This window comes from Pholis gunnellus, assembly GCF_910591455.1.
Source record: "Pholis gunnellus genome assembly, chromosome: 10".
NCBI classification, from domain to species: Eukaryota; Metazoa; Chordata; class Actinopteri; order Perciformes; family Pholidae; genus Pholis; species Pholis gunnellus.
In genome coordinates, this window is record NC_136537.1 from 18,188,440 (window position 1) to 18,204,404 (window position 15,965).

Consider the following 15,965-nt stretch of genomic DNA (forward strand, 5'->3'; position numbering starts at 1 on the left):
GTATTAGCTTAAACTGGAAGGATGAATCACAGTGGCTATATTGATATATCAGCGCAGCAACATAATTACTCATTTTATATATGTGAAAATAATTAAACCGCTTCTTGTAAATTCCTATTTTATTCTGCAGAGCTACATTACCGTTGGCTACAAACAGCGGCTACAATGGACAGTGATTTAGATAGTTTAATTTGTTATTTTTTAGATTTTTAAACACGTGGTTGCCTGCGCTGACCCGAAGTGAGTTACACATTGATGTCCCCATTACACCTTAATCTGCGGCCTTCAGACCTAATAACCGACATATGTGTTGAATTGAACGGGCCAAAGAACCATCAGATCATAAATTACTAAAGAAAAAAAGTAACTTTTAGAAGATTGAAGCTGAGGTTGAAATCCCTCCTGACTATCATTTCCTTTTCTTGGAAAAACTCATTAAACAGTGGGACTCATAAAAGCAGCAGGGGAGATGACAGTCTTGCATTCTCGGTTGTTTTAGAGGCCTCTGAGTGTAATAAGCATCTGAAAATTGGGGGCTGTTAAAGTGAATCTTTTTTCCTTTTTTTCCTTTTACTGCTAAAGTGTTGTTCTTCAACAATGCAAGTAACAAGCAAGAATCCCAAGGAACGTGGAGTTAACAGACGCCTCTTTCACCAATTTCTGAGGGCTGCTCTGCAGGGAAGGCATTTACACCTGCTTGCCTCATCTTTCACGATACACTAGTCCCCCGAAGTGTGCTTTACTTATAAATATCCACGACGAAGATGTGGCAAAGATGAAAGTACCACAAGGAAGCATAGTAAAAAAACAACAACAAACGTGTACTGAAGGTATGTGAGTGTGTGTGTGTGAGTGTGTTATTAAAAAAAACAGGGGCAATATCGCAGACAAATGAAGTCGGTTTTCAGAAGTGACACGTTTGTCAAATCAGCAGAAAGGATTTATGGTCCGTGGCCACAATAAGAGGTTACAATGAGAGTACAAGACCTCAGGAATTAATCTTGCACGACTCCGTCTCTCCACCTGATCCTCCGAAAGCGCTTTAAACTACATCCAATACCAGTTAACCAATTTGACTTGAGATGAAGGAATACTCACTTCTCAAATAGGTCAGATTCAAAATGGAAATAAAGCGGGGATCTTTCCGACAAAGTGTTTCATGTTCAAGCACACTTATTGTTGCATATCCTCAGATGGCATCCATTTGAAAGACGATACTGCATGAATCATGTAACAGAGGAAAGAGGGAAAACAAATGAACTATCTCATTTTGGGAAGATTCCATCGAGCACCTTTTTTTTGCAGTACCATCTACATCAAAGGCCTACTCATCGGCTTTCAACTTCGCTGACGGGGGGGGGGGGGGGGGGGGGGGGGTAGATATCAAACATTAAACAGCATTTTTCATTCATGAGCAAATCATGTTCTCTTTTAACAATAGAGGAAAAAGAGCTGATTCAGTGAAGTCGCTGCAGGGGTAATTGATAGGGATCCAGCAAAGGTAACTCCCAGGGGAAATGCTGGATCATGAATTCCTACCCTGCCAGCGGGAACACGGACTATCTATAGGGCCTTTTTTTAAAAAGCCCAGTGGGTGAGAAAGTGAATTTAATAAAGAGTCTAAGAGGACATTTAAAGCTGAATTAAAGTCATGTGTCTGTGGACCTCCGAATGGAAAGTTGCATTTGATCTTAAGAATCTCTTTGAAAATGTCTTTTTATAGCAGGTGTGCTTTGCAAACACGCTGCTTTGCTGCTTAACCAACTATGAATATTAAATGCATTTCCCCTCAATAACAAAATCTAATAAAATTGCAAAAAGTAAAACAATTAATTAGGTATTGCAAAGGTTTCATAAAGGTCTGACTTCAGAAAGGACACATGTTGAAATATAAAATGTCTGCCAGATATCCTCCGGGGAGAAAAGAGAGGCTCATCCCTGCAACTTCATTAAGCCTCGGAAAAAACAACCCAAATTCTACTTCCATCTGTATTATGCCGGCAAATCATTTTGCAGGCAGCTGAGGCAGAAATGCTATTTATTTCACAGAACAAAAAAAGAGTCAAGTCGAGTTTGTAGACCTGGAGGCTGTGAGAAAGACGGAGAAAGAAGCTGCCGGCGGTTCTGACTGGTGTCCAAACAGAAGGTCGGGATATGGGAAAAGTTGGTGGATTCTGTATAGTTATGTCCACACACCCTGACAGAGCTCAGATTTGACTGTTCTGCGCTTGACAGGGCTCTGACTTCTCCCCTCCTACTGCTGCCAGAATTAGAGGGGGGTGCTATACACATGCACACGCACACACTGTCAAATAAGTGGAAAACACTCAAATTGCCATGGGAGGAATACATCAAGTGCCTTCACACACCGTCTTTTCCATGCAAAAACAAACTTGCTCTGTACTGCTTGTGTTATTCATCAGCAAGTTAGGTAGCCTGGTTGTGTATCTGAGAAACAAACTGTCCGGGACAAGAAAACTCCCAGAGCTTCCTTCACAAAAAGCCTCCCATCTTCCCCGATGGAAGATTGGCCTACTGGACTGGAAAAGGCAAGAAGCAAACCAAGCATAACTTCCCTCGGTTCACACATATGCGTACAAGTTCAAGTGTGTGCACGTCCACGTGCACACACAAAAACACTGATCTGAACCTACTCCAACGGGTACAAAGAACACATACAATGTGCAGCCACATCGCATTCTATCTTTCTCAAAAGACACAAAAACATAAAAAAACACTGCAGCAAAAGCATCAGTATCGGTAATTGGCTCAGATGTTTGACTTGAGAGCATGCATAGATGGTGTTAAATGCAGTGGGAAAAGTGCTTGCTTTAAAGATAATTAACATTTCAGTAAGAAAAAATGGCTTCCTAAAGTGTCAGAAGATGAAAGTGGCTCGGCATCTATTGCCCGAGAGGCTAAATGAAGCATGTGTGTGTAGATTAATTAAGGAAAGAGTGAAGAGAGAGGACGCCTCCTTACCTTTGCTCTGCGAGGAGAAGCAGAGGGAGAGCTGAGCAAATAGGTCAGGATTCTCAAACTTCTCTTCTTTGACTTTGATCCAGAAGCAATTCTCTGCCATTTCCTGAGGCACTATCTGCAATGACACAAGGATTCCATTATCACCACAATCAGAGACCGCCATTCCACCAACCTGCCACTCAAAAAGTTCTTCACACTTGAGATGGGGTTTGTGTGTGTTTTTTTCTTTTTTTTTTGCTGTGTGTGGACGCACACATGTCCTTGCGTGTGCATCCGTAGCAAGCACAACAAACAAGAAGGACCAAAAGAGGAGCCTGCCGGGTTAAAGACATTCTTTCGTGGGATGACAAATCGCAGGCGTATGACCGCATCAGAATGATAACGTGTGGATAGACCCTGACTGAATCATTCACATCAAAGCACTTGATGACCTCCCTGAAATGAATGAAGTATGTGAATTTCAGTTTGCAGCACAAAACATCAGCAAATCTGTTTATGCACTCCTCCTACCTAAGAAGCAGCCGAGCACCTGCGCGCACACACACACACACACACACACACACACACACACACCCACACACACACACACACACACACACACACACACACACGCACACACAGCGATGTGATAGCGGGCCACAGGGATCCCTTCACACCCCCGATCTTTCATTCTCTCCACACCGCTCAGCGGACAAGAGAGTAGGAGCGAACTGAAATATTCAGACGTAAACAAACCCGTCTGACATGTTGCAGTTATTACTACTGGAGCTAATAATGTGTGTGACACTACAATCTGCTGTACATCGTGTTTAGTGCTACGGCGAGAGCTCTTAACAAGGGCCTTGACTAGCTGTTGGCCCACTGCACTGTTGCCGTTAACCTCCATAAAACCACAGTAATTACAGCGGTGCAATCATTCCCAAGTCCATATGAAAATGTTGATACGTCGAGCAATGTTGCAGAATCCTACAATGGCTATAATAGGTGCGCTAATGGGAGGCTTATGAAACTTTCAACGTGAGCTGGTGTTGAGTGCAGATGACCTCTGTACATGTACGTTCTCTCGTACCACCCACTCAAGTCATGGAAAGCAGTTCATGTGTAAATTAGTCGATCTTTCGATTAGGCTGTAAGAGCCTAGTTCAGATAAAGTGGTGAAAACACCATATTGTGATGTAAAACATTCAATAATGTGATAATACATTCAAACTCCTACTACGACATTACCACCACCACTAATCCTACTCCTACTAATTATTATAATAACAATAATTATTATTATGAATACAGCATATCTAGCCACAGCTAGTCCCAATCGTTAAAGTCAGCAGTAATTCCCTTATATTTTTTAAATACATTATATATTTCTGGTCTACAAAACTGTAAAAGACCTGATACAAAATTATTAAATTCAAAATATGTAAAAGATATATTTTTATTCAGTTATTCAAGACTTGTATTTGCCATTCACTCAGGTACAAGTGTACAAGTGCATTGGAAATCATGTGCGGATCTTTCAGTTAAGTAAATATTGAATTACAGACTTAAATGCTACAAAATATGTAATATGAAGCTATTCTCGATCTACTTTATTTACTGTTGTGTATCGCTGTATTCTACATCCTTCTATGTATAAGCTGTCCCTCAGCTACAACGAGTGGAAAACAAAGTATAGTGAGGTGAGTTCCACATCCAACATGAAATGCTAGTGACAAGCAATACAGGGAATAGTGTAGGTGGGGAAAAAAGAACGGAGTTAAACCATGCTGCTAAATGGATGATTAATTAGTGATTTTAGTATAAACTGTGAATAAGGTAAAATAAAATAAAAAGAAGCTCTAAATAAATAAATATTCACCTCTACATTTGACCTTACTCAACTCGTTCAAGGGCCAGCTAATTACTCATCAGAGATTCAACAGAAAACCAAAGTTTATTATCATGCCATTAAGCACGGTTACAGATTTATTAAATTATCAGAGCAAGAAAGACGTTGTGCCTGCTGTATTTTCCGCCTGCATTTGCCTTACTGGAAAAAAAAACAACTGCCGGACAAGAAACCAAGAAATGCCATTAGCTTCATCCTGCTAAATCCTGATACCATCACGCTCATATCAGTTGTGGTCTTCAACGTGAGTGTCACCTTTCTAACGAGGGAGCAGGATCATTGCACAAGCTGACAAAGCCATGGCGTGCAAAGGACCGCCTGTTGCTACAAGGGGGAAGAAAGAGACATCACTGGCTTCAAAGAGGATATCTGCGGACTCTGAACTGCAGAAGGAAGACTCTTTGCCGATAAGTTTTATCAACATGGCAGCTGCAAAGGCAAAAAAAAAAAAATTTCATCCATAAGCTTGTCCATTTCGACCATCCTGTGGGATCCGATGCCTCATCCTCTTTTGACTTGATTGAGCATGTTACTGAGAACACACAAACAGTGGTGACCTTGTTGCTGCCTTCACATAGTGCTGGAAAGCGTCGAGATTGCTTCACCGCTGAGAACCAAAAGACTTTCTGGCCAAATTTGAGCTCCATCGAGAAAGGTTTAACCATATTGTGTGTGTGTGTGTGTGTGTGTGTGTGTGTGTGTGTGTGTGTGTGTGTGTGTGTGTGTGTGTCGTGCGTCTTTTTTTGTTTCTATTACGTATTCTCTACTGTTCCATCAACTCTGTAAAATACACTGAATTGTGTTTGTATGACATTGTGCTATACAAAAAAAATTGAAATGAGATTCAAAATATAAACAAGAATAAAAGCTTTGTGAATGTATCAAATGTGGAAGTATGCACAGCAATACAACAAAACCCGAAACAACCCGAATGAAGAATGCTTTTGGAAACTTTTCTGATCTCACAGCCCACTTAAGTGAGGCCCTGAATCCAAGGTAAATAAAGCACTTACATCACTTTCAGTAGAAGCTATAATATAAAGGGTTAGTCGCGGATTTCTTTATTAGGCCTACCCCAAATTAATTTGTAACCACAAAAATTGAAGCTATATTCAGAGGCATAATTAAAGATGTTGCAGTGGAACCACTGATGGACTGAATACATAGCTGGTGGAAATGTATTGATGATTTTCCGTGACTGAACATTCAGCCTGGTGCATAACTCTTGGGGTTTCCTGCTGATTTTGACCAAAATAAAGATGTCATCTCTATGTTTAAAAACAGGGACGAGTTACAACTTGAGATAATTAACTAATGTTGAGCTTCAACATGAGCCTGTCTCGTGGTGCTCTATATGTCATTTGCTATTTCCTTCATCTCATGGCATCCATGCTGCCATTCCCATATGTTTACAGAATTAGCACGGCAAGATTATTTGCATTTTATTTTTTAATGGGGAGTCCATATGTGATTTCACTCGTCCTGTTTTTTGAAATTCAAAATTAAACCGTCGAAACAGCAGCTAGAACTAAATTGTTTATGTGTTGTTTACTTTGGCATTTGGAGGGCCCCGTATTTATTCTTCACTAATAACTTTCTTTGGGAATCACTGACACACAAATATGGAAGTAAATGCAGGGAAAGGAATAACTTAAAATGCATTCAGCACTTAAACAAAGCTGGCATTTCCCAATGTGTGTCTGAGCTCTTTCCCCATGTGGGTGACTTGTATTGCTCCTGACTAAGAAATCACCACCATCACATTCTCTGCTCGACTGGAGGACCTCTTCTGTCCTTAAAAATCCTCATGCATTTCCGATTATAAGCTCCCCCCCCCTGATTGTGAATATGTCACTTTAGCTACAGTACAGAAGCATGTATGTATGCTATTTGTCAGTGTGTAAGTAGTGCATAGGTGAGGCAATAAATCATGCACTTTTAGCTGCCCTCTTAGCTTCATTTGAAACTCTTGTTGTCCAGTCCTCTTTTTCTCCTCTTTATCAAATCTCTGTGATTCATACTCTGGTCCAACATGTATGGGGGTAGAGAAAAATAGGGGATGTAGGTACGAAAAATAACAAGAATCTGTTCATCCCCCTTCCTTCTTTATACAACCAAATCATAGTTGCTCCTGGCACTCCCATACTTCCATCTGCTGCACACAGAGAAGACAGACGACTCTTGTCCCACTTAATCGACACAAGAGACACAGATTGTTTTTCCTCAGGTGGTTATGAATTTAATTTGCATCACCAAACTACAATTCCTGTGGCGGCAAGGTCAATGCACCTGCATATTAACCTCCATACACTTCCCAGACAACCTCATGCCTACTAATCACATGTGCAAAACCAAGAAGATAATGCACAAAAAAGTACTAAGAATGTTTAGAATATCACAAAGAACCATCAGCCCCACCTGGTAATAACAAACGAAATGATTTTGTTTTTCTTGCTGATATTGACTGTTTTTTTTCTTGTTGATATTTCATACTGCTGCATGATACCATTAATAATTTTACCTCTGGAAACACAAACGCCCACACACAGAGAAGCATTTGCATGCATGGCATTTCAAAGAGTCCTTGAGGTGACAGAAATGTCACCTGTAACCGACTTGTATTTCCACATTTATTCCTCTCATTTATGTGTTATTTGGTGGCCTCTTGTTGAATAAATAATGTATCACAAAAAAACAAAATATTCCCCATTTGTTGACTTGTTCTTTAGAAGAAAAAAAAAAGTGAAAATCATGATGAGATAACTACTGCGCAATGGCCTTCAACACATTGAAAAGTCACTTTTAAAATGTCTTTCCAGTGTAAAGCGTGATTCCACTAAAACCATTAAACATAGAGTGCAGTACCAACATGATGTCAAAAGAACTAGTCTGATGTTTTGGTTACTGTCAGCAATTGAAGAGAAAGACGCAAGGTCACACAAGCATCGGCAAATAACCATCTAATTAGTGCTAAGAACTCTTGAGGCAACGGATACATTATATATGGTAAAATAGAGCCCTCACACAAGATAATGTCCTATTGAAATTGTATTCAAATGTGATGGAACCTTACACAGCCCAGTCTTCATTCAAATATAGTAATTGTGCAAATCCAAGGATATTTGAGTCATGACAATTGTTTACTGTCGAATCTTTTGAAATGGGTGCTGAATGTGGAACAGTTTAGCCTTTAACTGAATGGTTGCTCGACTAGATTGCATTGCTCGAGTGCATTTGAATTGAGCTCCTTTTGGTTCCGATCCTCAATATCCCATCTACTTATTGTGTAGGTGCACTTCAAGGATCCTCCAAGGCATAAATGTTTGCATGGGAAATCACCATTATTATCAGTGAGCATGAGAATATTTACTCAGGTTACCATACCTTGATCCAGTTCACCCTCTTCATCACGGTTTCAGGCTTGTAGGTCTTCTTGGGCTCCAGTCCATAAGGCAGTTTGATGACCGGCAACACAAGAGGTGGTGGAGGCCCGCCTGGGCCCCCAAAGAAAGGCGGAGGAGGTGGGGGCCCGAACCCAGGGGGTGGTGGGGGAGGTGGTGGTCCTCCACCAGGAGGAGGAGGTGGTGGGGGTGGTGGTGGAATGCCAGTGTGACCAGGGAGAGGAGGGGGAGGTGGGGGAGGACAACCACCGGGTGGAGGTGGGGGAGGAGGTGGTGGAGGACCCGCTGCACCCCCCGGTAGGGGCGGTGGAGGTGGTGCTCCAGGTGCAGTTGGACCCGCTGCTATCTGTAAATGGAGAGTAGAAATGTTAATGATGGCCTACAAATCAAGTGGTGCTCCCTTTGGTGTAACCTGAACATTGATCTGATGTCACCAATAGCCATATCTTTCTTTTGTTTTGTGCCAGTGAGGAAGCATTGTTGTGGTGTGGAAAACGTTTTACTGCCTGCTTTTCAGTATCTTAGTAACTGGCCACGGGCTTTGACTGTGAGTATGAGTCAATAACAAGGATTACTAGGTTATGTGGGAGCTTTGCTTCAAACCACATGAGGAGGCCATGTCCTGTTTTCATGTCTTTACCAACCAAAGAGATCATGATCACAAGTTTACCAACCATTTTTCTGTATGTTGCAGAAATGTCTTTATATATATATACTGTATATATATATTCAGAAATGTATTTGGAAATACATGCAAACCCTGTTAAAAAACAACAACATAAATATATTGTCATTTTAAAAACTATTGTATGCAAGCAAGTCCTTGTGCAGCTACCAAATTAGAAAAACATAGTTGTATTAAATGAATTTAGCTCGTTGAGTGAAAACAAAAAGGGTCCCGTCAGCAATGCTTGTGATTGTGTTTGTTGACAGGACATCGGGTGTGTTTTGGCAGAAACAAATAGAATTTCCAAAGTTGAACTCAAACTCATTGGCAACTACATTTCAATTGTTTGACATTGACTCATGTTTTTTTTTTTATATCTACTGGTATTTATAGCAAACATACTGTATGTATGGAGAAAAACGATTGAGTTTCAAGCTGGGATATACTGCATTTTTGTAAATTGTCTGCGTACTTGGGTTAAGCCAGAAGAGGACAATTGTGTATTTTCGACCAATTGAACTGTAAAGGCAAAAATAAAATACACTTGCATATAACAGGAAACTCTTGGTGATTGTAAAGACTCCCTAAAGCGAGTGAGGATATGTTCTAGTCATGGGTCTTGACATAGTGGTTGTGTATATTATATACAGTATGAGATCCGGGCCTGTGCAGCTTATGACAGAGTAACTGTTTCATACTAGCATCATGTTAGTGTTATTAGAAACTAATTCATTATTTTTTTTTCAGTAAATTGCTATATCTCCTAGTTTGTGTCACAAAATGCGCAATTTTGTCGTCAATGTCAGCAGACGTGATTATTAATTATTTAATTAAGCCACAAAAAGGCAGATGTGCTGCAGCTTGATTATAGTTGCTTATTGGAGCCACAATTCATATGTACACATATAAACACAACCGGTTTATCTGGGTTTATGACAACACTACTGGAATTCTATTGTAACAAAACGCCGCTTTATATGGAGAGTTGTGAATTGGCCAAAAGGTTGACTTACTGTGTACATTAATCTCTATATGTATGTAAATCTAAAGCAAACTGTTGGAGAAACACCTGTGACCAAATACTGTTTTAATTTACAATAGATAAGAATGTTGCTTTCCCATCAAGTGTTCATCATGAGTCCTCACAATGGCAGGCTATTGAACAGTAGACAGGGATGTAATTAGACCCCAGACTGATAAGACAAAGTCTTTCAGTCCTTTGACATGTCTGCACTATCACACTAACAACATACACAGGTAGTCGGGGATAATGCCAATAGAGAAAGTGTTTTAGAGAAAAAAAGTTATGCAAATACACCAATTACAGGCACCCACATTAAGACAGGGTTTGATCTTTGAAGGTGATTAGACGCCGGCTCTAACCAAAAAGCATTTCCACTTTCACTTCTCATTTCCAAACCCAATTCCCCACAATGTGCTTTTGCCTCAGACACTTGATTGTGTGCGTAAAATGTAATTGGCTTCATATTTAAAGACATTACGTTGTGTTTCATTACATAATGGCATTGGTGGATTGTTTATTAGGGCCAAAATTAAGAAGGTGGTCTGCAAGGAGCTTCTTGCTCACAACACCCAGAGCCCTTTAGTGAAAACCCACATCCAATGATTACATGTCTGTCAATCTCAAGCCCCCTGCGCCCCGCTTCCTCTTTTAAGATTAATATGAGAGAATGGAAGCAAATTAGCTGCTAAATTAGATCGCAGTTGCTTCCATACTGAGGGGCCCTCCGAGTCTTTATCTCTCTCTCTCTCTCCCTCCCTCCCTCTCTCTCTCTCACTCTCTCTCTCTCTCATCTACCCAGTGAGAGAGCCCAGTGTTTCACTGAACCCTTGGGATCCAACACCATCACAACTGGCTTCTTCGTCCTCAGATAGCAAACCAAACATCTAGTAAAAAAAAGAGATCCACATGTTGTGAACGATAACCGCAGTTTTATACTGGATTCTTATGGGACAATATCAGACTTTATGTTTTGCATTGTAACTAGTGTAAGTAGCTCATGCATGTACGGTGTGTCCATATCATAGGTGTCTGTGTCTGAACTAGCAATTACAAGTAATGTAGATAGACTGATACATGAATGCAACATGTGAGACAAACTACACAAACATATCTATCTACAGAGACTCATAGAAATATATCTATTTTGTTTCTCGCCAGCTCTCTGATGCTATTCGGCTGATGTTACTTTAGAGCCCACCCGGAGCTCTGTGTGTAGTAGAAAACCGGACTAATATGAAATAACCCATCCAATTTTGATTCATAGTCTTCCAGACTCAATTGGGAGGTCAGCGTGGCAGGTAATCAACTCTGAATGCTATGTGATTAAATCTTTGCCCCAACCTCATCACTGAGAGAGGAAATCAATCACGAAGTGTATACTTGTGCATTAAACAGGCAGGATATGTGTGTAGTTAAACACAACTATAGAGTTATCTATATGGTTATCATAGTGGAATAAAAAAACAATCGTATGTTAAAGCGTATTTCAGTTTGAAATTTGCTTCCCCTTGCAAGTCAGTTCACATATATTCAAACATGACGAGTTACCGGCGATTCAAAACATGTAACGCATGACATGGAGTGTGACTCGAATGCGGAGAGAAGGAAAGATCGGACAAAAGATCAGTTCAATAATCAGTTTGAGTGTTCTCTCCAACGAAAGATGTGAAGCACCACGAGCCAATTCGTTCAATATGTAACTGGGATTAGCAGGTGATTGAATGTGTGATTTTTTCAAAGTCCGAGCATGCAAGGAGGACACCCACCTTGGCTTCAGATTCACTGATGAGTCTCTGAGCCTCTTTGAGCTTGTCTTTTTCAATAGTTAACTGTGTTAACACACACACACACACACACACACACACACACACACACAAAGACACACACCATGGGAACACACAAGTCACAACAGGCAACAGAGAGGCACAAATGGGAGGGGTGTTAGATAGAAGAAGAAGAAGAAGAAGAACACTAGTGCAATGGAACAGGTAAGGTACTCAGACCAAACACAACAAAGTTCGAAAAACGAGGCAAGCAGGGGAAAGAGGAGGTCCTTTAAACAGTTAATGACATATACAGTGTAATATTCCCATTTTGTCTGAATGAGCTATTTGATGTGCAGAAGGCAGAGTGTACTGTACTTTTACACCTAAAACAAGATGTAATCTACCTTCAAAAGAACATCAGCGTAGTGCACTGACTGCAACATGAAAGGAACAAGGCACAGCATCACTGACAGTTGGTGAACCTTCAAAATCCTTCTTACATTTCCCTTTTCTTCTTTTCTGGCATTGTAAAATACATTTCAAGTTAACACTCTTAGATGTGTGATGGCCACTGATTTCTCACTGCAGTCTTCACTTTGGAAATGTACCCCTTTTGCTTTGATATTTCTCTGTGCGACTTTGCCAAAAGAAACAGGATGGAAACGTATTGCACAGCGGATGAAATGCAACATTTCTATGAAGTCATTCCTGGAGAACACCTCCGACCATGAACTGTAGAGAACTAAATATTTAATGTCTGTAACGGAAAAGGAGATGGAAACCTTTAGCCGGGTGACTTAAAAAGAATCCTAATTTTGAAGGAATTTCAGAAAAATGCTAGTAGAGTGCAATCTTTAAAGCAATGAAAAGTTTTGTTTAATTGTCATCCTCGGGGATCAAAAGTTAGAGGCTTTGAGATGTTTCAGCTTTAAATCTCGGGGATTTTCAGCAGGTCTAGTACAGCACGTCTTGCTCTTTTGACCACCATTTTCTGCAGAACTGTTAATGTAAGGATGCATGTCCAACACATTTCAATGAGTGAATTTGAATGTTGAATTTGAATTTGTTTTTTGCCGAACAACTGAACCGGTTCTATCTCATAACAGCGAAGCACACATTATAATCGTGACTACATTGTGAGTTTCGCTGTCATTCTCCGTCGAGTCAAATTCTGTAATCAGCCGGGGCGGAAGGAAAGAGAGAGAGAAAGTGGTCCACTACACCTCCAGCTCCTCTTGGGGCCAAGCTGGGTCAGCTACAAGACCGCCAGGTTGTTAAAACCTATTAATGGGATGGCGCAGAGTGCTCCAATGTACCACTGCAGTGCTACATTATTCATCACATCCAGAGCCGATTCAATGAATACCTTCCTTCCCTTTCGCTTGAATGGCTGCAAGCAAAGGTTTGGATGATTTCCACTTGTTGCGATTCCTCTGTCCTTTGTTGATGTTTACAGGCAAAGCCTCCACTCAACTCAATTGGGGGCTAATCAAACAGACACATCAAACCAGGCATCTTGTTACAATGGCAAAGTTCCCAGACAAAGACTCTCATTAAATGTGTTGGTTCATAAACAAGGTGAAGAGAAGCGATTCAGGCATGCGTGTGTTTTATTATCTGACAGGAATTCTGTCTGGGAGATGAAAGGTTAGGGTTAGCTCTCACTTCATTCATATTCAGCAAAACGCCGCGATAGCACAGCAGCTTTGATGGACAAACTGAAAGCGAGTCCTCGCGGCGATTTAAAGGTCCTGCGCTCTCACAGCTAATGGTCTTCTACAACACTGTGTCAAGCGTGAATTAGGTTGCAAAACACATCCTTTCAGCCTATAGTCGTCCTGAAGTAGCACAAACACAACCGTCTGAGAGGATGGCTGTTGTTTTGTTCATTGCTTGAGGTAGCAATCTAATGGTCCATGTGAACACCTGCCTACCATAAAAAAGAGGCGATAACTGAAGTGTTATTAAAGAACTTGCATACATTAGAAGATTTCTTTTTTTTTTTTTTCTCATTAAGCCCTTACAGCCCAAAAATCGACTCTGATTAAGAATAAATTAACATGTGAAGCCTGTGAAGCACTTTCCATAAACCTGAACAATTAAATGGATTCACATTCAAACCACAGTTAATGTATGCTCAAAAGTGTCTCCCTTTTGTGCATACACTTTATTTATGTCCTGTTAAGATGCAGAGGGGATATTCTTATGTCCTAATGGCCACATTTGTGCAGGTTTGTGCCAAGCAAATGACATATCTTCCTGCTGAGGTTAATGCCTGCTGATGTGTGGCTCTCCAGCAGTAACGGCTCTTTGAAGGAGCATTGAGAAAAACAGAGGAAGAGAGGGCTCGACTCTCCAGGGCTCCCCTGCTCTACACTACCTGTTAATGCACCACAGTCAGTTAGTCTTCAAAAGACGGAGGCCTGTCAGGGGAGGGTGAGGGGAAGGCGTGTTATGGGGAAGAAAACACTTGGAAACAACATAAAAAAGCCCCAACAAGGGAAAGAGGGCAAGCAAAGGTAACACAGCCTGATGCATTCGTTTCTGACAGAAGGTGGAAGAAGGAGAGAGCAAGGGAGGAAAAAAGGGCGAGCAGGCGGAGCAGGTGGAGAGGAGCTTTAGATTCTGATGGTCTCGTTAAAATAGGCGGGCATTAATCAGGAACACGGTGGGCGATGAACCAGTTTGGGGACAAATGCAGGTAACGAGCATATGAGGTGCAAGCGCGAAAGCTACACACAGGCTGAGTTCTAAGTAGGGCTGCACGATTATGGTCAAAATGATAACCCACGATCATGTTTGATCAATATTGAGAAAACAATTATTTATCAAGAATTATTTGTATTCATTGATTTCATATAAAAAAAATAATTCTCGCAATTTCATGAGATCCAGCGAGAATCTGTGTAACAAACCATCTGGCAGCTCAGGTTTCTAAATTCCTGCTAACGCGCAAATCGTTCATCAACATAAGACTGGTCCTTATTCACAGTACATCTCCTAGAAGTAAAATATGAAGAACATTTTACCAAAACCTTGTAAACTCAAACAGAGCACTGCTTTCACTTTCACATTGTCCTACGTTCCTTCTAAGTAATAATTCTTTGCACTAAAATAAGACTTAACGGTTCTTCTTCACCTAAATCTTGTGCGTTTTCATTTTGCCCGTCTGCTCTTTGTTGTATATTACTCATCAGTAAAGTTTTTCACAGTTTGTCGCTGCAGGGTATGCGCAGGCAGGACAACTCCCTAAAAGTAAAGCCAAAACAGCTCGATCGCCCCCCTGCAGCAAAGTGTTCTATTTTAAACGTCGACATCGCAGTTGATCGTGTTCATTAAATTGCAGGAAGCCCAAATCGTGATCGATTGATATTTGATTAATTGCGCAGCCCTAGTTCTAAGAAGAAAAACGCCGTGCGACTTTGGCAAGGACAACAGCTATCGCTTGCACGACGTAACAACATTTGTTTTGGACCAGAGAACGATTGCTAGAAGACTGAAGTAAGAGTGATGCTCGGACCACCTATGCAGGTGCAGTTTATCTGATGGGGGGTGCCAACCTAAGCAACCAGAGATGAATGTTTGAAAGGAAAAGCAATCTCTGATATGAATGTAGCCATACCATCTTTCAATGCTGGTTTATATTAAATTCCCTTAGCAGGGAAGCAAACTGCCCTTTTTGTCCCAAGGCAGTGCTAAAGTATTTGGAATTGGGTTAAGGGGGAAATAGCAGTCATTCTCTGTGCTCAAAATGGAGGGTTTTGACTGGAAAGAAATGATGTAGAGAGAGAAAAGAAATGCAATCCATCTCTGTGATGATAGAATTACATAGGGAAAGCTTCAATAGAGCAATTCGCTCATATAAAGAGCTACAACTTAAGAAGGAGATTGACCCTTTATTGAATCAAATGTTCTTGCATGGATGATAGCTCCCACTTACAGCAGCAGCACATCTGTAAGTGAGGTGGAAAGCTTTCCTTCTGAACAAATCACCCCTTTTTTCTAGTGGAGCCATTACTTTTCATTGCTGTGATCTCAAGAGAAACATTTCCATCCTGTATGAGATTGTATGAGATGTTTTTTTTCCAATGGGAAAAAATAACGATTAAGAGAGCTTCTGGACATACAAATTTTCACTATCTTCTTTTTCATGCTTTTTTTGGAAAACACACAAGATAAAGGATCCCTGAGGGAATGTAACACTGTTTTGCAGAGCAGTGAGGTTTCTCTTTATGGA

The 15,965-nt window shown here is 40.8% G+C and overlaps 1 protein-coding gene across 1 annotated transcript in view; it reads right to left on the reverse strand.

Annotated features, from left to right (window-relative positions):
• diaph2 (diaphanous-related formin 2) overlaps positions 1–15,965 on the reverse strand; it is a 346,355-nt gene that overhangs the window by 203,960 nt on the left and 126,430 nt on the right. The window contains exons 18-20 of the mRNA XM_079167333.1: positions 11,729–11,791; positions 8,255–8,617; positions 2,983–3,097 (exon numbers count right to left, since the gene is read on the reverse strand). Coding sequence (XP_079023459.1) covers positions 2,983–3,097; positions 8,255–8,617; positions 11,729–11,791 — 541 coding nt within the window. The remainder of the gene's footprint in view (positions 1–2,982; positions 3,098–8,254; positions 8,618–11,728; positions 11,792–15,965) is intronic.